This window comes from Ambystoma mexicanum, chromosome 10, assembly GCF_040938575.1.
Source record: "Ambystoma mexicanum isolate Mex_15411 chromosome 10, UKY_AmexF1_1, whole genome shotgun sequence".
NCBI lineage: Eukaryota > Metazoa > Chordata > Amphibia > Caudata > Ambystomatidae > Ambystoma > Ambystoma mexicanum.
Window position 1 is genome coordinate 846391354 of NC_090932.1, and position 24636 is coordinate 846415989.

The 24636-nt window shown below is 46.4% G+C and overlaps 1 protein-coding gene across 1 annotated transcript in view; it reads right to left on the bottom strand.

Annotated features, from left to right (window-relative positions):
• The window catches only part of LOC138491789 (transient receptor potential cation channel subfamily V member 6-like), a 599702-nt gene that overhangs the window by 64428 nt on the left and 510638 nt on the right, over positions 1–24636 (bottom strand). The window contains exons 12-13 of the mRNA XM_069618497.1: positions 23451–23517; positions 1073–1341 (exon numbers count right to left, since the gene is read on the bottom strand). Coding sequence (XP_069474598.1) covers positions 1073–1341; positions 23451–23517 — 336 coding nt within the window. The remainder of the gene's footprint in view (positions 1–1072; positions 1342–23450; positions 23518–24636) is intronic.

Here is a 24636-nt window from a genome sequence, read left to right on the forward strand (position 1 = left end):
CTAATCTATTTTTTTAAATTTATATTCGATCCAGCCTTCATCAGGGTTTATTGTGAACTGGTTCTAGGTTCCAGTAAATTCCTGTTGCCAACAGCACTACACAGTGTAATGGCAACTTGCATTTAGGGCTTCAATATCTTGTAGTTGGTATTCTTGTCATTCATGGTGATGTCTTTCATGAACTGTTTTTCTGCCAACTTAACAGTATAGGGAAAAAGTGCTGTGATATATTAGAACTGGTACGGCCACTAGTTCATCAGTCTGAATAAGTAAAATCCCAAATTCTCCCAGACCTCACCTGCTGTGATAGTCACAGTTGAGAAACTATCTGTGAGGATTGGGGTACTCTTGAGCTGGGAGCTCACACAGGTGCAGTGAAAGGTTTCCAGGAACAGGCATAAAGAGGATCTTCCAGGGACCCTCTCCTTTTCTCAATCTCCTGTGCCAAGTAGTCTCAGAGACATCAGGTGAGAGGAGACAGAATAAATGTCCACCATATATCAGAGAAACTTACAGGCAAAACACACTAACTGCTATACCACCTTGTAGCTCTGGCTCTTGGTCAGACATAGAGGCTAAGGAGGCTTCACTCACAACTACACCACCGGGGCGGAGCGTGCATAAAGGGATATTGGCACATGGCACTCAAAGCACTGCTGCTGCACTTGTAGTTCACACACATATCTATTGTCACAACATGGAGGCCCTGGGGCATGCATTCATACTTTTTTCTAGTCATATTATACAATAGCTCTTTCCGACAAACGCAGAGACCTTACATGAAGCTGGAGGTCGAAAACAGAGCTGTGCACTGTTCGGCATGAATCCTCTTCACCTCAAAGTAGTGGACTGGGGCTTTGAGAATTTGGTCCATGTCCGGGAAAATAATCAAACAATTAGAGGGGGCAAGGAGGAGGAAAAGAAGCAACACTTGATCATTCTAAGTCAGAGACACAAAACAAATTAGAGGAATGAGGGAGGGTCCTGACCAATCCTATTGCCCGATATACAATCTTGCCCAAACAATCTCAAGCCGGTTTAATAATTACTACTATAAAACCTCAGGTCTTACCTGGGCTTTCCACAAAGATTTCCGCTTGTTGTTCACTCTGAAATGAGTGTCTCCCATCAGTGCAATAAGCAGGTTCAAAAGCAGAATGAATGCAAAGAACATGTACACCATGTAGAGGATGATGATGAAATCTGGAAATGGAACTTCTGGAGGCCCTGGGAGATCCATGAGGCCCATCATAAGCTGGAACATTGTGAACATAGTAACTGGGAAGTCACTGAAGCTTGGGCATAATGTTGTATTTATTGCCTGGAAGTGCACATCAAAGGCTGCAACAAGAAAACGTCATTGTTAGTCAAATTGTTTACAGTAGCTATCACATATATATTATTGTAAAGAGTTAGGCTTGAATGAATCAAAACATTGGTGGTGGGAAGTTGGCAGACTCGGACTGGCCTACAGGGCAATGCCCGAAGTACAGGCCCAACAGGCTAGTGTAGGTTATTTTTTGAGTGGTAAATGTGGGTCAGTTTGATGAGTTACTGCACTGTGCAGCTATAGTTTTGACAAGTGTTATTCAAAAACAATTCTTTAAAATGCACAATTTCCAACACATTTCTATAAAAAAAAAAACCTTTTGACTATTACTCAAAGAATCTGTCAAAAAAGGAATGAATTGCCATTTGTGACTGTAGACAGAGGGACAGGGGTTTCTGAACTGAGAATATCTGGTTGACCCAGGCTTTGGGCCCCACTCTGAGGTGCATGCAAAAACAGAAAAGTGTTCTTGCATGAAGGAAGAAAACTTTTCCTAAAACCACCATATTCTGTCAAAGTGAGAATGTTGTGCTTGTCAACAAAGCTTCATTTTTGCATGTGCTTGATTTATGGCTTGACAACAACCCTAGCAACCATCAAGAATGCAGGACACACACTGCAGGGGGATTCTCCTTCTAAAAGCCCTGATTTTGCTTGTAAAAAAAAAGGAGCACAAATATGGCACCTCTGAGTTGTCGTTAACAGCTACTGCACACCTTCTCATTTATAACGAAGGCTTTTCTCAGTATGCAGCACCACTTTTCTTATTTACTGAAGAGTACATTTGTAAATCAGAAAAGTGGCAGACATTTTAGAAATGCTCACAATCTGGCTGGTGGATAGGCTGGCCCCATAAAGAAAGACGTTAATAGCTTTTAAAGCTGGAAAGCATGACATTTCCACCCCAATCTTTCCACACAATTCAGAATGGTGGTGCTGAAAACTGGAGGGGAGGATGTCCCATAGTCTTTCAGAGGCACCAGCCTTTCAGGGAATCTCCTGAATTATTCCAGATAGACCAGTATTCCATGGAATCTGCTGCACCATGCAAAAAGAGCAGCACTGGCTCCTGTGTGTTAATGAACCTGCACCTTTCCATAGTCTCAGGCAGTGTGCAACCAGTTTAAACAGTGCCAGAAACACAGATGCAGAATTTGGCGAATAGCACAGTGATGAGTCCCCACCTCCAGGGGTGGACTGGGGAATAAAGATTTCTCAGACACCAATGAAACACGCATTGGCAAACCCAATAGTTTTTGGTGTTTACTGCTGTTCTTTGCATTTTGCATTTATAGGCACCAGGGTGCAAGCAGAGTACGAAGTTTCAAAGGAGGATGGGAGAAGGGATGCATGTGTACAAGAGAATGGGAAGGGGAAAAGAGCAAGGGAGGAAGCTATTGAGAGAGGGTGCCATCGATGATGAGCAAGAGGAATTTTGAGCAAGAAAGGTTGAGGGGGTAAAAAATAAGCATCTGTCCTGGTGTCACCTTAGAGTACTGCCATGTAATGATGTTCTTTGGCCTTTGTCTTTCGTACTCCCTTTGGAAGTTCTGTGTTGTGGCCAATGTGTTTACAAGGTGTTTTGTGGTATTCACGTTACTGAGTTTTACTTGTAAACAGTATATCATATGCAATGTGAATTATCACGCCGTGCACCCCAGCGTAACACGACAGCTTTATACCCATAGATACCACGGTGATGGAAGTTGCAAACAGATTAGTTTAATATGCATGTGTATCTCATCCATGGAATGATAGATAGTATGCAGGGCATTGCGACAAATTGTACAATGGTGATGTCAAAGCAACATTCACCCACGCGTACATAATCCCGGGAGGATAGCTCAGACCGCACGAAGCAACACAGGTTCGATCCCCGTGTCTAAGCTTAGAAACTTCTGGGTATTTAAGTGCGTTATAATTATGCAACTAAGACAAAACAATCACGCAACTAAAAATCAAACAATGTAAATAAATAATGTTGTTAGCGCTCCAATGTGAAAAAGGAATTAGGACAATGGGCCTCATTACGACCCTGGCGGTAAGGGGTTTACGCCAGCGTTAGCTGCGCCGACCCCTTACCGCCAATTACGAGGTCCCTTAGCGCCATGGCGCTTTTAACACCTGCTTTTAGCAGGTGTTAAAATCCATGGCGCTAAGGGACCATGGAGTTAATTACGCCACCGTAATTTACGGTGGCGTAATTAACGCCTTCCCCACTCCCATTATGCCCTATGGGGCAAAAATGGGAATGGGGAAGGGTAAATGGGGATTGGGGACTTACCGCCCCCGCCAACCTCGGAATGGGGCGGTAAGTCCGCCAACCACCATGGCGTAAACATAGTTTACGCCATGGTGGTAAAGTCACGGCCCAGGCGGTAACTTACCGCCTGGGTCGTAATGAGGCCCAATGTGTTTATGCCTATTCTATATGTGTTTAGTTATTTAGTTTGTCTTGGTATCAAATACCACAGCACTTCATGGTTAGCGGACAGTTAGATATGTGCATTATATTTTTGCAGAGATGGTAGAATCCCTACATGGCATTATGGTTGCTAGTTTACAAGCATAAAAAAGAGAAAAAAACAGGAAAGTGCTGAAGTTAATCATCAAATGTAAAGGATCCAATTTTATAAATTCGAGAGAATGTAGTTTTCCGGAATGTTCCTCGTTTCAAAGGTAATCTCAAGACTCAGTTATGTTTAAGCTAAAATTATCTGTTCACCTTAGTGCTGCCAGGAGCACGTTTCCCGCGTTGTCCTTATCCATGTTCCCTGTTTTCGTGTTGTGTGAACGGTAAGGGGGTGTAGATGGTTGTGCAGGCATGCAGAGTGATGGGTGGAGGAAGTGTGATCACGTTCCTTTCTGCGTGGTGTTTACAGCGTGCTTGAGTGGTATGGATGTGGTGTATGCTAAAGTGAATGTACCCCCTGGGTGTTCCGCGTGAGTGTTGGCCTGGCTGTTGTCTTGTCTGGGGCGGCATGGGTGGAGAATGCAGGGACACGTTCCGCACCCTGTGTTGCCACGCCCTGTTTTAGATGTGATTGATATGTTTGTGAAAGGTGTATGCGGGGAGATGTTGTAGCATATGCTTTTCTCCTAGTGTCTGCTGTCATCCCTGATGGAATGTTGGGATGCCTTTGAGTGTCTGAGCGTTCCATGGTATCAGTTGGGAGTGAGCCTGAGAGTGTGAGGTTGGCCGGTGATGGTTGTAGCTGTACCCCCTCCCCAGTCCTGTCTCCTATTACTTATAACTACAGTGACTGGATTGACTGTACACGTACAGTAAATACTGTACAATAAAGCCTACCGTGGAACAACCTGAGACTCCGTAGGTGGACTGCGTTAGAGTCACTTTGCTGGGGCCCCTTACCACAACAGGAACTTAATTACCTTTCATATTTAGTCAAACCAATTAAACAATGGAAAAGCGAGGGAAATAAACACAGAGATGATGTTCTGTATGGACACACATACGTAAGGGTGGGACGTGCCGTCTGTGCGTGTGCACACAAACACTGGACACACTCGTCATTAAGAGACTCATATATCATAACGTCAGGGGCCATCTTAGAACATCAAGAAACCCAACGGCGGCATCATTCAAGCCTAACACGCTCATAAATGCTTGGCGCGTTTCCACCTTGTGCTGCTCCGTATCTCATGTTAATCAAATCTAAAACAGCCAGAATATTCTGTTGATTGCATAAGTAAAAAAAAAAATAAATATATGGTTCCTCTTCTGGCCGCAATTCCATCCCCATTCAGCAACGTTGCCAACTTAGTTCACTAACAAAAGGCCGGCAATGTGCTAATCAGTGGATAGCCATACACAAATAATATAAACTCATGAGCAGAATACAAATGCAAAGAAAGAGTGCAAAAGGGGTGTGGCTTTGGGTGGGAATGGGCGGAAATTCACATAGGTTTCACCTACAAATGGGGGGAACTGGGTGGACACATAACCAAACAACACCAACACACTACGGGGGTAATTACAAGGTGGGTGGTAAGGGATACCGGGCACCGGTAAGGAGACCGGTGCCGATAATCCCTTACCGCCCTATTCCAAGGTCCCATGGCGGGGACCATAAGGAACGTGTGGTCTGACCACACGTCCCTTACGGGTCCCGCTAAGGGACCAGGGCGCTAGTAACGTGCTTGCAAGTCGCGAGCCAATTATTAACACCTTCCCCATTCCCATTGAGCCCTATGGGGGCTCAAATGGAAATGGGGAATGGTCTGTTCAATGGGGACTTACCGGTCCCACCAGGGTCGGATTACACCGGTAAGTCCCCATTGAACGAGACCGGACACGGGCATGGTATGGGAGGCAGCCATGGAGCTAATAGCTCTATGGCTGTTGCCCATCTCGTAATGAGGCCCTATGTGTCCATCCTCATATGTCATCTCCATTCGAAAGCATTACAAGCAGTCATTCTCCACTCCAAAGCTCTTATTTCAAGGACAATAGTTTCAGATTCTAGATGCCGCAAGCGACACCTAATAGCCCAAACTAAAAAGCAGTCTCTGGAGGGCTCGAAAAACAGATATGCCTTCGAATTTAGCTAAAACAGCCACACACAAAAAACACACATGCCCGTAATTGGGAGGGGTGGGTGAGGGTAGAGAGAATGGGCATGGGGTGGGTCAGTGGGGGAAGAGAAGCAGCACCAATACGACTATGAAATCGGATCTGCCATCAAAAGTAGCCCAAAATAGACCAAAAACCAACCATCCCTGACACTCCCGTAATTTAGTATCCCAACTGTGTAGGAAATAGCCCAATTGGGACCAGAAATAGCCCAATTGTGCGCAAATGGGCCAATAGTGCAACCTGGCAAATCACTGCATGGCTGGGAAATGGAAAGCCCAGCACCCAACTAGCTTCCTACAAAGCTCCTGATTAAAGCAAATATTGTTAGGGAACTCCACATTGAGTAGTACGGCAGAGGAGTTTGGAAACATTAGTGTTTTGGCATTTTCATGTCGTGGCATTGCTGGTTGCTGGAGACAGGGGAGCCCGGGAGACTTGAAACAAAAGGCACCACCCAGAAATGAAGAACCCAGGTCTAAATGTTTGGACACTCAGCTAGCCCTTTATGCTAATGTCCTACCTGTTTATATATCTGATTCAGAACCTGCACTGGAAAGCATTGTAAACTAAACTGGAGCACCTGGTATAGGTATTATTGGAGTTGTAGGTTTGTCAAAATCTATTTTTCTTGAAGCTGAAAAAGTATTAAAGAAAAGAGTATTTTAAACAGATAGGAGGCCCCTGATTTTCTTGCATATCATGCCATCAAACTCATGCAACTTCAACTATGAATTATTTGCAATAATGTTAGTCAATCCTGGCACACATCAAGGGAGCTGACCTGACGTGATGTGTTGATAAATTCATCAATCCTAAAATCTTTAAAAAAATGAAGACTGCAGTAACATATGTGAAGACCTGGCAGAATATCAGTGCCCGACCTGAAAAGAAGAAACATTTTAAATATATCTCACTATGAAAAAACTCTCTTTTCTCTGAGTGGAGGCAGATGACGAGTTTGCACTGTCCAACAATGTCCTACATGGAATAAAGCACAAAGAGAATGAGGGCAGCAACTGGTTCTTATTCAGTGATGGGAAACATGTTCTCCTATATTCAGGGGTGCTGATTCTATGACACTTGAAGGATGAAAACCAGACTGACAATTGTGTAAGAGAGGAATGGTTTCAGTGAGGTTTTGGATAAGGAGCAGGACTGCCCATTCCAGGATTTGTACTTCACTGTTGGCATAGGTTGGTTATTTGTAAACACTGGTGTCAGCATTAGGTGTTTTGGGATCAGGCTGCTGGTGTCTTTTGTTCAGGGAAAGCAGTACAGATCCAGCTGAAAAGGAAGCATTTCAGGGATTGGTGATGGTCATGACCCAGGTTTTATGCTACCCTAAATAGTAGGCTGGCAGAAAAATGCTATTTTGTAGGGTATGATCCACCCAGTAACCAGCTAACTATGCCTGTCACCACTACAGATGTATAGTGCTCTGCTGCGTGTGGAAGCCAGGTCCATGGTGAGTATTGCCCCAACACAAAATAAGATGGATACCCTTTCTTATGTGGTTTAAATTCCATCCGTAGGCAATATAGTTCGTTTGTGGGTTCAGGACAGATGTGTTCTATCAGCCTGTTTCTGCTTTCATTATCTTCAGATGGAGGGATGGGTCCATTTTGCCACCCTGTTTGCCTTCTTTTAGTTTGTCGTGTTCTTTCGTGAACTGTCTACTTTTATCTGTTTCATAAGACTTTTGTGGTTTACAGCTGTTTGAATATTACTGTAAATGTTTGATGGGCTCGTGAATTTATGTTATGTTAGTTGAACTTATAGAGCGCACGGTCGCTGAGGCATCATGGCGCTGGGGAGAGAGAGCTAATCCCACAAAAGGTGGCCAGGAAGAAAAATGAGAACAGGATGGTCTTGAGAGCTCTTCTGAACCCGAGATGACTTTGGGCGCTTCTTAATGTCGGGGGGAGGTTGTTCCAAAGTCTAGCCGCAGCAATTGAGAAGGATCTGTCCCCGATCCTTTCACAGTTGAACTTAGCGACAACTAGAAGATTGCTGGCCGAACAGCGCAGAGCCCGTGTAGGGACATAGCGAATAAATTTTGCTTGCAAGAACTCAGCTCCTTGGCTATGAACCGCCCTGTGCACAATTCACAGGGACTTAAAAAGAACCCGCTGACCCACCGGAAGCAAATGCAATTGGCGGAGTACTGGGGAGATATGGGCACCATAAGGGGTGCCTGTGGCCAGCCTAGCCGCCAGATTTTTTATGCGCTGTAGCCGCTGTATTAAGCCAGAAGGCTGCGACAAATACAGGTAGTTACAATAGTCTAAGCGTGAGAGCACTAGTGCAGCACCACAAGGGGGGGGGGGCTTCAGGTATCATAGGTAGTGCCCTCTTAAGGAGCCTGATCTGGTGATGGGCGGATTGACAGACAGCCGTCACTTGATTAGACACGGAGAGGGTGGCAGAAAGTATGACGGCCACATTTCTCACTTTATCAACTGGGCTCGGAAGCGGGCCCAGCGAGGAGGGCCAAATATGTGAGGTCCACTGTGAGGAGTCCGGAGGGCAGCCCACCACCATTACCTCTATTTTGTCGCCATTGAGTTTAAGCCAATTCTGGTCCATCCAGTCCCCTACGGCTCTCAAGCAATCATGAAGGCACAGCGACACCCTATCCTGGTCTTGATCTAAGCGGATCAGGATTTGGGTATCATCTGCATAAGAATAGCAATTGAGGCCGTAGGAGCGGATAAGACAGACCAGTGCCCAGATGTATATGTTAAACAGAATTGGCGAGAGTGAAGAACCCTGCGGGACACCACAAGTAAGAGAGCAGGGAGAAGAAAGAAAAGGGGGCATGGCCAAAGTTTGGGTGCGATCTGTGAGAAAAGAGGCAAACCAAGCGAGAACTTGGCCAGACATAGCAATCTGAGCCAAACGTGAAAGCAGAATTGGATGGTCGACCGTATCAAAAGCGGGTGACATGTCCAACAAAGTCAGAGCACCTACTCCACCTGCGTCAACAAGTTTGGACATATCGTCTTGTACCGACACCAGTACACTTTCCGTACCTCTCCCTGGTCTAAAGCCAGCCTGAGCGGAATTAAGAATTTTAGAGGATTTCAAGAACAACGACAGGAGGCGAGTGATGAGAGACTCCAGAAGTTTATACAGAAAGGGAAGTAAAGAAATTGGACAAAAATTAGCAGGGACCGTAGGGTCAAGTGTGGGCTTCTTAAGAAGGGGAATAACCCTGGCCGATTTGAGCTCCAGCGGGACGAGGCCCGTTTGGCATGAATCATTTATGGCCGAAGTAATGTCTGTTAGTAGATCTGGGGCTATCTTTTTCATATTAACAACGGGAATAGCATCCTCAGGAGATGACGATTTAATTTTCAGGATGGCAGCTAAGACCTCTTCTTCCCTAAAAAGAGGAAAAGTGGACCAGCTAGCTGACTGGTCAGTAGAGGAGACAGATGCAGGTGTAATAGCAACTGATGTCCTTATTGCAGAAGATTTAGCGATGTTTGAGCGAATCCCATCAATTTTGGTGATAAAGAAAGAGGCAAGATCGTCACATAGCTTTTGAGAGGGCTTAACCCTAGAAGTGAGGAATTCAGAGGAAGCTAAAGAATGTACAATGGAGAACAGAGCTTTAGGCTGACATAAGGCATCTTCAATTTTCTTTGAGAAAAAGTAGGATTTAGCCAGCTTAACCTCAGCCAAATAATTAGAGAGTCCAAGTTTGTAGGAGTCTCTAAGTACTGGGTTATAGCTGTTAAGCCACTTCCACTCTAGCTGTCTGAGTTTCAGACAGGCGGATTTAAGGTGGCCGGTAAACCAGGGTTGAGGGGGTAATCGACGCCCTTGAATTAATTTAAGAGGAGCAGGCAGATCTGCGGCAGCCAGAAATGTTTGGGAAAGACATTTTAGAGATAATGGCCTCTGAGAGGCACAGTCGGTAGCTATTTGGGTGCTTAAAGCTTTAGCATCGACCGAGCACCAGGAGTGTAGTATAGTTTTTGGTAGAAGTATTTTGGGGGGGGGATTCACAAGTGTAAAAGTACAAGATACCAAATAATGATCAGACCATACCACTGGTTCGATGGGACCAGGGCATAGCAGTTCGTCCTTAGCAAATATAAGATCAAGCGTATTGCCATGAGAGTGGGCGGGGGCTTGAATCAATTGGTGTAAGTGTAGATCCGAGAAACTATCAAAAATAGTAGTAAACTCAATAGGCCTTGGCAAATTAAAGTGTAAGTTGAGATCCCCTAATACCACTAAATTGGTATATTGCAGATTCAAACTAGCTGTAAGCTCAGTCAGGCCTATCCCGAAGGAGCCTATGGGACCAGGAGGATGTGTGCTGTAGAGCATCACACAGATAAATCATTACTGGGCTGCCCCCCCACCCCTCTAGATGTGCTGGGTAACTCTTTTAGGTCATTCTGCTGAATTAAAGTCTTGTAAAACTTGGAAAGTCGCAAAATAGGTCACTGCCGTTCAGTCATTGTCCCTTCATTTACTTGATATATGATATGATGGCATTTATAACGTGCCTATACACAAGTGTTTCAAGGCGCGACGAGGCAAGGGATGGGGAACAGAGTGAAGACAGACAATGATCCTACTAGCCCAGGTGTCATTCAGATCACGCAGGTGCATGGGAAGGGGAAGGAGGGACGTGCAGGGGTGGGAGGGAGAGGGGACAGTGCAGTACATGGGATAATAAAATAAATAACAAAAGTAAAAGTACGGCCAGTGGGTGGCAAGTGCAAGAGTAAGTGCAGACATCAGGTGTCAAATGCTGGTAGTGGGACTGTAGGGATACAGAAAACAGTCCCCAATTGTGGGGGTTGCCAGAAAGGCAATGCAGGAGTGCGACTGCCGTGCAGGGGACCTGGGCCTCGGATCAGAGGGTGGCCAGGTAACCAGTGCTGTTTCAGTATCAGCCATGAAGTCGGCAGGGGAGAGGAGAAAAAGCAGAATCAAAGAGAAAGGTTTTGAGGTGTTTCCGGAACCGGAGATTATTCTCCTCAAGTTTCAGGGAGGCAGGGAGGCTGTTCCAGAGGGAGGCCCCAGCTGAAAAAAGAGATCTACCACCAACTCGTTGCTTGGAGAAGTGACTGACCCTGAGGGAGTTGGACGCGGATGAGCGAAGAGCTCGAGAAGGAAGATATTTAGGAAGAGAGAGTTGAAGGTATTGAGGCCCCATGCCCCAGGAGGCCTTATGGACAATGCAGAGGGTTTTGAATTTAATCTTCGCAGCCACTGGGAGCCAGGGCAGAGATTTCAGTACTGGAGAGATATGATCCCTAGGCTTGAGGCCAAGGACAAGTCTCGCAGTCCTGTTCTGGATGAATTGCAGAGGCGGAGAGTAGAAACAGGCAGATTTAGAAAGAGGCTGTTTCAATAGTCCAGTCTAGACAGAACCAGGGCTCTGGAGACAGTGAGCTTCTGGGGCAAGGAGAGGAAAGGAAGTATACCTCTGAGGAAGTGCAGTTGGTAGTGTGACTTCTTAGAGACGTCAGAGATGTGAGGAGAGAAGGAGAGTGTGGAGTCGAAGATGACCCTGAGGTTCCCGAGGACCCCGATGTTCTATTACCCTTTGATATTACTCTCATCTCATCCTTTGTTCCTTGTTTTTTTTCTCCTTTTAGTCCTTTTCTTACTGTCCCATTAAGTTGCATAGTTCCTGTATACATGTGTCTTTTACATAGTGCTCTGTCCACTTCCGTTTTCAGTCCCCAGCTGCCAAGTTCTCCTGGAAGGCCCTTAGTCCACAAGCATTTTTAACGCTAGTCCAGTGGTATTTCGAGGTCTGTTACTCATGTTCTGCATGTAGACTTTATTTCCTGTATGTGTTGATCCCAGTGTAACGTGCTAGAATATCAGTCCTCTCCAATTCCTGTTTTTATGTTCAGTGTTGTGCTCAACTCTGACCCTGAGTCCTGGCAAGCCCTAGAACATAGAGGAGCTCAATTAGAGTGTGGTGGAAAGTGCCTTTCCACCACACATCTGCAGAAAAACCATCGTAATAGCAGCAGTATTGCGGAAAGTGCCTTTCCATCACACATCTGCAGAAAAAACATCGTAATAGCAGCAGTATTGCAGTCGCCAGCCATATTTCCACCTATCACGTGTGCAGTGAAACTGGCATAACATACGCCGACATAACACCAATATGGCACCGCCACAATGCTGATGGAATAATGACGGTCCGGTGTCAGAAAGTCGCTCCTCCAGCGTACATGTATCTGCCAATAAAACGCAGTAATTACACCACCAACTCTTTGTGGCGTACATTTCCGGCATAATTTACAATGATGGGGTGGAAATGACATAAAAGCAATAGGGGAGGTATTGCCCATGCACAGAACACAAAATGGCAATTGCAGGGGTACATCTAGCTTTAATGGCCATCCACATCTATACACAGAGACAACAGCAAGCACGAGTGGGAAGGGCAGCACAGGAAGGAGAGGGGGCATCTGAAGACGGAGCAGAACCAGAAGACAATGCAGCACACAATGGCGGGTGAGTGCAGCAACAGAAATGCATACACATGTTGGGGCCAAAGTGCTAGGAAGGACATGGACTGGCCTACAGCATGCAACAATAGCAGGCCAGATTGGACATGGAAAGAACAGTATGCCCATCTCTATGCAACAATACATGCTGTAGGGCCAGAAATTGATGCAACCAGAAGAAATGGCAGAAATGGAGTGTGCATGAAAAGCATGTAGCGCACATTAACATGCACACTGGTGAATTAAAATTGACACCCAACATTGTGCACCCTACAGAGCACTTTGCAGATGGCAAAGGGCATGTCTGCAGGTGATCTCAACAGAGCACACAGTGCCCATATACAGACTCGACCGAAGGACCATCATGGACCTGATCTAGAAGCGCAGATCAACATTATCACATCCATTCCACCTATTCTGAAGGTGCTGAGTGTGTTGAATTTCAGTACCAGTGGATCTTTCCAAACCTCTGCGGGACGTGTACCTGGCATCTCACAGACAGTATTCAGAGGCATCCTCGCCCAGGTGCTGGATATCATCACTGCACTTGTGGGGGAGCACATCATATTCCCAACAAATGCCCCCACCATCAACAACATGATAGAATTGTATGGTGTAGCTGGCCTACCCAACATGGTAGGTGTAATAGATGGGACACATGTTGCCTTCATGAACACATGATTCGGAATAGGAAAGATTTCGAGAGCATGAGCGTCACTGCTGTGTGTGATGCAAACGTAATATTCACTCACATATGTGCAAGAGTCCCTGGATCCGCTCATGACCCCATAAAAATGCAGAACAGTAGTGTACCACAAATTATGCAAAGCATGACCAACAGGAGGACATGGCTGATAGATAACGTTTGAAACACAAGCAGGGCATACCTGTACTGTACTGTCAATGAGCATGTCACAAATCCAACATAGCCATGCAAATGTGTCTCCCAATTAACCCACAGGTGATGCTGCCTATCCGTGCAGACCAATACCTAGTGACACCTGCATGAAATCCACAAAGTTATGCAAACGTACACTACAATTGAGTACACACAAAGTCATGCAATGACATAGAACGTGCATGTGCAGTACTGAAGAACTGATGGCGCTGCTTGCAGAGTACCGCAGGCACGCATATGTATCCCCTGGAAAGGTGTGCAGCATCATCCTGTATGCTGCATCTTACAAAACATTGCAATGTGAAGGGGTGTGACACTGCCAGCAGATGCAGACAGCGAGAATGAGGCAGCTGACAGTGGAGATCCAGCAGAGGAGCATTCACCGACACACTCAGACAAACACACAGCCACGCAACAGGTACTAATACGTGATTACTTCTAGCGGTGTGTATAGTGGCACAGAAAGCAGCACACAGCTGGGACTTTTCCATCCTACAAATCGCCACATCTGTCCATGACAGCATTGTGCAGTATGGCATAGCATACAAGCATGTGTGGTTGCACTACCACTGATCATGTGTACCATGCAATATTGTACTCCCAGCGTTGCTGGTCTCTTTGTACCATCACCTACCCCTGTCTACAGTAACCCTGGTCGCAGGCTGAATGAATCGACCACCACTCCCACCTTCACCCCCACTCCTGACGGGCTACTCCCCCAGTCTTCCCGCCCACAAGCTACAAGCATGGTTAGTGTGCTAGGGGGGAGTCTGGTGCAAGCAACAGGGCCGTCAACGTAGTTTTGTCGGATCAACCCAATCAACGAACACAAAAGGGGAAGCCTTCATTCCTGTGGAAAAAGGGGAGATTGGCCCAGGGCCAAAGGCATGTTGCTGTTGCTGCCACAGTCTTGTGCTCCCCGAACTCTTGACAGTCAATATTTGCTCCTGTCCCTAAGGGAAGCTGTTGGAATGACATCCGAAGTCAGGAACCCTATGTCATGTCAGGGGGGTGACAAAAGGGCGATGATCATGTCAAATGAGCCACAGTCAGATGGATCATTAGTTCAAGATCACTGCACTGAATTACTTGACACAAGCAAGGGAGTGAACGGGCACTGTAAAGCCAACAGTGCTAATTCAAACAGGGCACATGCCCATAGGGGCAAAGGGTTCACCTATAACCTAATTCCACCTGGCCCGAACAAGGTCCTTACACCCAGTAGCCCCACGCCCATTGGGGCGAATCTGTCGATTGCAAGGAAACAGAAACCCCAGGTCCAATAGGATTCTGGCGAAGCCAACCAATCCCCAGGATGAAAATACATCAAATTTAGCTAGTGAACCAATTAGGTCCATCGGGGCCTTTGCATCCAGGACTGTATGTCTGCACGGTGTACCCAAATTGGTCACAAAGCAGCTTGAAGTAAGGGAATACGGAACACATGTTTTCATTGGCTCCATCTCAGTGAGGGGCTGTCATTTTTTACACAGGGAGCAGATTGTACACTGTTTCAGGACTTCAAGCCAGAGGGAACGATAAATTCTACTCTATTGAGATAAGGCCTCATGAAACTAATGTGACTAGGGGCATTTTGAACATTATTAATTCTGTTAACCCCCTTGTAAGCAGTGCAATCACAGTGAGCCCATACTCCTGGGGTACAAAGCCACCTGGGCGTTTATTGACTGGAGCAAATGCAGCCCCACTGGGATTTAGGTCTGTTGGGCCTTTTCCACCCACGTTCTTATAGCGGTGGACAGGGCTCGATTTAGTCTCAGAATTCACCACATTGGGCCTCATTACGAGGTAGAAGGTAGCCATGGTGGCATTAGCACCATGGCTACCCCCTTACCGCATTCCGGGTCCGTGTTCTCGAAATAGGGACTTACTGGGTCATTCCAACCTTGGAGGACCCAGTAAGTCCCCATTCCGAGAACCATTCCCCATTCCCATTCGAGACCCCATAGGGCTCAATCGGAATGGGGATGGAGCTAATAACGGGCCCGCTAACAGCGGGCCCGTTATTAGCTCCCTGGTCCCTTAGCGACTCCCGCTAAGGGACCTTGGAATAGGGCGGTAAGGGTTTACCGGCACCGGTCTCCTTACTGGTGCCCGTTAACCCTTACCTCCCACCTCGTAATGAGGCCCATTGTGTTAAGAAGTTATTTGTCTGCTAAGAGCATCTTGCTCCATGTCATCTTACTGTGCCCATGTCTGTAAGGGGTCGGCTATGTATTATTTGAAATGTATGCTTTGTTGTGAAAACTTTTATGGCGTTAAGCCGAAATGAAGTTATGAGATCGCAATCGCTAATATTGTCATCCCATCCCAAGGCCCACATCCAGTAGTTGGCGATGTGTGCACTACAGGCACATTAGTTACCACATAGAAGGATAACATGATTTACAGTGGTCATGTGAACAAGGTAGGTGAATCTACCACTTGTACTCGCATGTTCTCCTCCAGGAGTGTCATATAGGGAAACCTCATATGGGATAGCGAGGTCAGATGCACCCCACACACTCTACCTTACGTGCTACTTCCTTGCGATGTATACTGCCCAACTGGGGCTATGGGTCAAAGCAGCACATATGTTCCCTCACATACGTATGCAATAGAAATATCTCTGTGAACTGTGCAGTGCACTATGACCATCTTAGCAGGTACAACGTGTTTCCCCCCTGCTGCTGCCTGTGAGCGGTGTGTGTACGGCCCTTATTCTTATTTCATTTCTGTTGTTTTCACTTATTAATTATTTTGTGTTCTGTTTGTTTCCTTTTATGGTCACAATGAACCCTGGGCCGCGGCGGGTGACTAAACACTGTTTTTCTTATATTCAGCCTGTTTTATTTATTTATTTTATTTCTACAGTTGGTTTACCTTTATTATTTTAATAATTTTTCCATTCCTTGTATGCCACTTTAGTCGGCAGGAGGGTGCCTGACCTCCTAGACGCCCCAGGGTCTCGTTCCCGATTGGCGCAGTTACTATTTGTTTCATATCGGCACACAACATCCCCTGCAGTCTGCCTTCCCTGTCAGCTCTGCAGGGACACACGGATTGGCCTCTCCAATATCATGTTTATTTTTAGGTCTCCCTCTATCCGGAAGCGCAGCGGACAAGCGCAGCCGGAACCCACCAGCGCACCGAAGTCATGCCGAAGTCGCGCTTAAGTCTAGCCAAAGTTTAGCCCGTCTGTGTCTGTTCGGGTCTCGGGCATACTGCCTGAAAATACTCCTTGTACCTGTAAGTACTCCTATATGTACTTTTTCATGCCAGATGCTTGTGCAACTGGCTCCCGCTTCTACTTTATTCCCTGAGCGCTTCTCCCCTGTTATTAAACGCTCTTCTCTTTCACTCCTGCCCCCATCTTTAAGATATTTTCTATTTAATGCCTGTTCACTTGTGGCCCATGCGGCCAACTGCCACAATGTACTATGTGATTATCTTCCTCATTTTACTTGTGCCATCGAAACATGGTTTAGCGAATCTTCTGGCCCTATCATGGTTCAGTTATTGCCCACTTATTTTATCATTCTCCATTTAATTTAAACCGTGCTACTCCTCGTCGGGGGCGGCGGGGTAGCAATTATTTTTAACCCTCGTTTTTTAGGGACCGTGTTGGACTTGAATCATGACATCAAAATGGTGGCATTGCTTGCCTGCTTTGTTATCTCCCCAACTTTGTCTATCCACATTTTGATAGTTTGACCGTCCTCCAGGTTTCGATGCCCCATTTTGTGATACGTTCCTAGAACTAGCTCCCAATCCACAGCTTCTGCATTCTCACCTTCTGATTGCTGGTGATTTCGATCTTAAATTCAATGACCCTCTTGATACTAATACTCTGAGCTTAATTTTGCCCATGAATGAATTGGCTCTTCCCCAGTTGGTTAATGGTCCTACTCACCTACTAGGCAGCACATTGGATCTTATTTTTGCTCCCAAGTCTGATGTGACTATTTGTCCTGCACTCCCTGTCTCTTGGTCAGACCCCTCCATCATTCCGTTCTCTTGGGATGGGACACCAACTAAGCCTGTACATAAGCACTGTCAAAACTGGCGCTCAGATTCTTGTGATGATATTTCTGCCCAGCTGGAAGCCTGCTGTGCTGCATCGGCTGCGCCGGATCTGTACACCATTGTGCATGCTTTTTTAGTGACTGCTGTTCTTCTTGCCCCTCGTAAAATGCCTAAACGTAAGGTGCGCACGTCTGAGCCTTCGTTTAAGGATCAGCTTCGGGCCCTCCGCCATCAAGAAGGGCAAGTCAAACGCAAATGGCGCCTGGATTATTGTCCTACTGCCAACATTGCCCTGCAACAAATCCCATCTGTGTACCATAAAGCCATTTTTGCAGGCTAAGTGTGCCCACTTTTCACATCACCAGCCTAGAGAACTTTGTATCCGCAGTTCCTTCTGAGCCTATACGCCGTCTCAATCCCTGTTATTCTCATTAGAAATATTTTGTAGAAAATAATTACAAAATCCAGGTGAACATCTGTTCCTCTAAACTAAGTTCCAGGGACCCTCACGTGGTGGCTATTGTCCCTGCTTGTGTTCACTCTTGGTACACGTTTCTGTATTCATTTCTGAGGAAATTATAGCAGCTGCATATAGGTTGAAACCTGCTTCCCCTACAGAACCTATTCCTCTTCCTGTTTGGACGGATATCTTGCCCTGGTTTGCCCCTCTGGTTCTACAGGCTGTTAAGACCAAATTTCTTACCAGGCAGATTCTTGCTTCCCTGAAAGATGTCCTCATTGTCCCTCCTTTCAAAAAGCCTTATTTTGCCTCTTCCTTTTCTGGTTAAGCTTTTAGAATCTCTAGTCTGCCCTCTTGAGCTCTTTTCTTGAGGAATCTTCCTTCTTTCACCCGTCTCAGTCTGATTTTTCAGCCGGCATGGAGGGTGTTCTGGTCTCCGTCGTTGACAATCTGTCTAAATTGCATGATCAAGGTGGTGATGGTGCCTTACTATTACTTGATCTATCCTCCGTCTTTCATATGATTGACCATGTCATCCTGCTTGATCATCTCGCCGGGGCTGGCCTCTTCAGTGCCATTCTGTTCTGGTTTTCTTAATTTCTCTCTGATCGCACCTAATCTCTCTCCCCCCTTTTCGTTCTACACCCACAGTTCTTCCGTGTGTGGTCCCTCAAGGGTCTGCCATTTATCTGGCGCTATTTAACATTTATATCCGGCCACAGACAAAACTCATCTTCTCTCATGTCCTCTGGTGTTACTCTTATGCAGACGATACCCAAATCTTGGTCCGGTTAGGTCTTTCACTTCCTGAGACTGTGACCAAATTTAGGGCTTGTCTGGCAGCCATGGGGGATCTTTTTCAGTAGCTCTGGCCCAGTTGAGGAATTCTATTCCCCGTGCGCTTTGGGCAATAGATAACCATCTCTCTTTTAGGTGGTTACTCGAAGCGCATCTCTTCTAGTCTTTTTTTTACTCGGTTCCCTGTCTAAGCTAGTGCCAAGATGTCCATTGGGGGAACATTGAGCTTAATAATTGGCCATAACACAGCATAACACGTGGATGCAGTGGCCATTTCACTTCTCCATCTCTTCTCTGCAGGTGCTTCCTGGCCCTCTGGAATATCTTCTGATGCTGGTGTGGGAATGAAGCGGCTGCACGTGTAAGTTGAGGTTTGCTTCCTGGGATATCATTCATGACGCATGTCACATGAACAACTGTGCCTGCTGCTGCTGTAAAAGGGCCTGTTGGAATGATTGATTCTGTCATGCACTGTCTTGAGCCGTTCCTGTGCCCTGTTGGTGGCCTCCATACACTGAACCATGTCTAGATGCATGCCACGCTGAAGGATATCAACAGTAGACACAGCATGTGTAAATCCCCTGTTTGATGTTGCTAGACCAGCCTTGTTTTGCTCAAGCCTCCTCCTACTTTTTGTGGACTGTACAGGCTCACTCTTGCCTTGTCATGTAGACCTATGATGGCTGATGTGTGCTTGTCCAGGGATAACTTGAGTGATGCCTGAATCTTGATCTGGGGTCTCTGGGGTCTCGGCAGCTGGTTGTTCTACTCCAGTTGTTGCAGGATCCTCTCCTGGATGTCCAGCTGTTTTTTGCATGCATCAGACTGCCATCTGGCTTTGTGGACTATGTTGTGTTAGCATGCTTTCAACATTCCTGTCTGGTCATGGATCTCTACATCGTCATGTGTAGTGGGTGTGTGCCATGGGGAAGACATCTGTGCTGGAGTGTTGGTCCAATCTTCTGCCTGGTCATCTGGGCATTCATGCATGCCACCATGAACATCTTCCTCTTCCCCCTCCTGCATGGGCACCTGGGCAACAAGGTCAGCAGCTGCCACCTCCTGTTCCTACTCCTTCCTTCTCAACTGTGTCATGGGCACTGCAACCTGGGTTGGGTGTTCTGGCGCTGGCTGGGTGGCAACGGTACTGCTACCATGATCCACTGTGGCTGTGTCTACTGGCTTTGGAGTGCTCTCACTGGCATGTATAGTCTCGCCAGAGGTTCTGGAAATGTGCCGTGGTGTTGCTCTTGCTGCTCCTTCTCTGATGTTTGGCATGTGCAGCTTAATGGCCACTGGACTTCTGTGATGTGTTGCCTGCATCGGGTAAAGCATACATTCATCGCACCAGCTTGTGGTCAGGCAGTTTTTGTGTTGCATTGAAGATTTATGTCTAATGGGTGTTGCCGGAGGGTGAGTGCTTGTGCACATGGCATGGGGTTAGTGATGTTTGACATGTGCTGCACCTGTATGATTTTACATATATGTGTCTGCATGGTTCATATATGTATGGTAGGATGTGTTGGCGTCCACTCACCAGTGTAATGTCCCTCGTCTAGACCCGTCACACTCTCCACTTCAACCAGGGGGATCCCCCTCTGCTCCCAGGCAGTTCATAATATGGTCTCTGAACCCTCCTCACTGGTGCTGTCCTTGACTTCTTTTGCCTTCGATATCGGATGACACACTTAAGGTCATTCCACCTCTTACATAGGTCATCCTTCTCTTGTGGCACAGTGGACACAGCATTTACTGTGGTGACTAGTCCCATCCACATGTCCCTCTTGTCACTGCCACTTGAGATGTGCATCTATGTGGGAAGGAGTTGCACCTCTACTGGCATCATGTTGTCCACCAGCACCTGCAATTCGGTGTCTGTGAACAGTGGGGCCCTTGAACTGCCATTTCCAAAATTTGGGAATGTGTCTGATTGGGCTTTGTGAACCTCTTTCTCTTCTCCTGCAGGGACTTTGCTGGAGATCTGTAGCAGTGGTTGTGGCAATGTTGTTTCCACCAGTGATCTGACCACCGCAGGCAGGGTCGGACTGGCCCATCATGCGGCCGTCATGGGGGGCGGGTGATCAAACTTCCGTGGACCTCGCACACAGGGTGGCCTTGATTTGTTGGCTGCAGTGCCAGCCTGCAGCCAGCAGACACAAAACAAAAGTTAAGTCAAGGGGTTGAGGGGGTGCCGCCCCGCGGCATGCACCCAAGACTGTCAATTTCACAAGGTGTGATTCCCACCATGAACAACGGGCTGACCTGGCCTCACTGGTGCCTGCCCTGGATGTGTGAGCTTGCTTCGCTCAGCCAGCCCCAGCAGCCAATCTGTGACACTTCACTGCCAGAGTGTCCCGCCAACCCGGCGCCAGCCCAGGTCACCCATGCACATTGGGTCTGGCAGCTGGCTGGGTGGGTCAGGTGCAGAGCCACACATACGTGTGAGAGGGTCTTTATGCTCAACTGAAGCTCGGCTGCCCGCCTCATCTTCCTGGAAATCTTTTAGTCCGTCATCCCTTCGACCCCGGAGCCAAGCAGTGAGGTCTACATGACATCCCGTCGGGCTCTGCAGCCTACCAGCGGGTGAGTGCAGTAAGCGAGGAGCCCCCGCCAGCCTCCCTCAGGTGTGCTTCCTTGTCCCACGTAGAGCCCCCGCCTGAGTGTGCCTGATCCCATCAGACTTGAGCACATGCTGCCTGGCTGGGAGGCCGACTGGGACTGGACCTGGCTGGTCGAGTAGTGCAAGCAGAGGAGGAGACTAGAGACATGCTGTGGCTATGAGCGGCGTCAGCCCATTGTTTTTTGGAGCTGCAGTGCCTGCCCTGCTGCTGGCTGCTTGCTTCTTTGCCATTACGGACTCCAGCCCCAGTGGCTGCCTGTGTCTGTCTGAGTCCTGCCACCCGGCGACAGCGTGTACGCTGTTATTGAATATAATACAGGTAGCGGTGTGCAGCATGTATGGGTTTTTGCCCACTGCTGATGCAAGACCAATGTATCTTTGGTTTTTGCCAGCCAGTTGACTACGTATTGCTTTTAACGCTTTAGTTTGGTGGACAAATCTGTTTGCCCTTAGCCCACTCTATTGGGTCTGCATGCACACTTTCTGTACGTTGCCTGTTTAGCATTTGTTATGTTATAGCCTGTGTTTTCTTTTCTTGTTAAATAACGTTCCACAAACTTGAAGCATATATTTTGTGCATTGGCTTCTTGTTAAAAGAACAAAGCAAAGTCCATTCTTGCCCTGTGGCGAGGATTAATGCATGTTGGTTTATTTGCATGTATGATTTAATGTGTATGTGCATTGCTGTTATTAGCATGATCTGCTAAAGGTCCAGAGGTCCCTGTGCTCCCAACTGCTTCTTCTTCCACTGAAGAACTGATGACCCAGCACACTTGGAAAATCTGTATGAACCTCTAGGCCGGTGGCAGTTGCACCCTCTATTCGGGGATGCCCTGGGTGTCTTGAGTGTCGGAGCAGGAATCGGGCCTCCTCTAGTCCCCTTAATCGCAAAGGTACAGCAGCACGTGCACACACACACACACACACACCTGATCCTTGGGGTGGGACTTCTGGGCCTTGCGCAGTGTAGGCTCGGGGTAGAATGCTCTACGGCGTTGCCATATTTGGGGCATATAGGTTGGGGAATATAAGGGAGTATACAGGGTTGGGCGATTGTCTGAGGCACCGTGCCACGTAAAGTGTAAGATGTTAAAAGTCACTAGGAAATATGCAGGCTGCGACAAGATGCTCTTGTGTGTTGTGCAATAGTACATTATGAACTAAGTAAGAACCAGAGGCATCTTAGGCCCACATATACTAGCGAGCAATGAGGCCTGCAAGCGGACTACATGCCTGTTGTTTACAGAAGTTTCATTTTCTGTACAGAACAGTAGCTTTTTCTGTAAAGTAGTGAATTGACGCGATTCATGGATGATGGTTTGCGGTCAATTTTTTGGGAGGTGAGGGGTGGGCCACTTTTTTTGGGGTGTCCCGGCTTATTTCTTTTCCCAGCCCGACCCTGGTTTGACGTCACTTCTGCTGGTAGTCTGACTACCAATGGAAAGGGTTTGATGTCACTTCGACCGGCGGTCAGATCGTCACATATTCCGATGGCGATGGCAGACCTACGTCGTCGTATCAATACAGACCCGCCATTGCTGTTTATATCTCTGTGCCAATGCAAAGGCCATGATATAGCGGGTTACTTTTGGTCTACGTGAGCGGATGGCAGAAGCATACGTCGGCGGCTTTTGGCGGATTTTATGCCACACTCTAAATGTGCTCCAGGGTGTCATTATCTGATTGGCTGTGCTCTCATCATCAGTAATATTACAGAAACATTGCAGAAGAGCAAGTATCATTTTGAGCGGTATTAGCACTAAGGCAAACATTTCCTTAGTGCAAGACACGTATGCATTCAGTGTATTATTGCACTGGGGTAATGTTTGCCCAAGTGCTAGTACATTTCCGTATTAACACTTGGGCCAACTTTGCCCCAGTGCAAACATGCATTGAACGACTGTTTTTTCACTCATATACGTCTGATTTATTTTTAGAAAGAATATCAACATATAATTGATGCAGATATCAAATCAGATATCTCCTTGTTAAAGGCGAGTCATCTTTTTAATAACCTCGCGCAAATGAAACTTAGAGGAAACTGTGCTTTGTAGCATATAATCAAGTACACAGAACAGTACATGGGTAAAGTATTTTATAATTTAGTTGGCAATATAAGTAAGCTCTTTTATTATAAAGCTGTTCACAAATTTATTACACAGCAAATACATTTGTATTAGTGGATAGCTGACTGCGATGTACAAAGTTTGAAACCTTGAAACAATACCTGCACTGAACGCGATGACGACAATAATCAGTATGATGCAGAATTTTAGCAGATCTCCCAACACCATCTTAAGAAAAAGGGAAATAAATAAACAAATAAATACATGCAAATACAAGAATGGTTTTGTATCATGGCTTTGTATCATGCTCATCCACATGCTATGGCTTTACCCATTGGGCGACCACTGCTCGGATAGTTTTCATTCACCCACAAGCTTGCGGCTGAGACATAATCGCACCACAATCTCTGTGACACCGCATATCATAGTCTTCAATGCGTTCAATCAATTGGTCACATCATCATTAAGAACTGTGCCTATTAAACCAGATACACTGTATTAAGATACATACGAAAAAGAGAGACAGAGCAGGGGAAGAGGAAAGAAAAGAAAGAGATACCAAGTCGTAGGAGAAAGAACATGGCATGAGCATTATCTTTCGTAGAGTATGCTTCTAAAATACAATAATTGGGGGGGCAGGTGGCCACAATTATATTATTATAAAAATAAATCACATGCTTTAAAGGCTTTACCTGTCTGATATATTGGCCATCCAAGTGTATCGGAAAGCATAAATTAAGCAAATATTACCAAAGTTGGTGAGGGAACGTTGTGTTGCTCAGTAACAGTCTAATTCGTTTGTTGGGCTGTTAACAATGGGGTAGTTGCCTTCTATTGTGTAAAAGAAACTGGCCTTAAGCCAATGTCTGCTGTTGGTCTGCATCACGGCTGGGAGCTTTGGACATATTCTTTTTGAAAATCTTAAGCAGACATTACATCTACAGACTTGTGTTGTCCTTATCTGCATACAACAGTTGTATATGTGGCAACTTCTTTGGTGAGAACCCTTAATCCACACTTTTGAAAATATATCACCAGCCTGCTTCAGGGACGCACATTCACCAGGATGCCAGGAATAATGTAGGAGAGACCACACATTCAATGATATAACAGGAAGTGTAATTGGATGACATCGCAGGAAGTGATGGACATGACCTTTGGCCCCGACTACACCCCAGGAAGTGACATTGAAAAACAAACTACAATAAGTGTGTGTTTAATAAAGCAACAAATAGTAAAAAAGCTGTGTTTTAGTTGTCAATTGTATTTTAACTAGAGTGCTGCCTCGATCAAAATTACTGTGTAGGTTGGGGGTCACAACAAAGATTTATTTCTTTAAATAGCGAT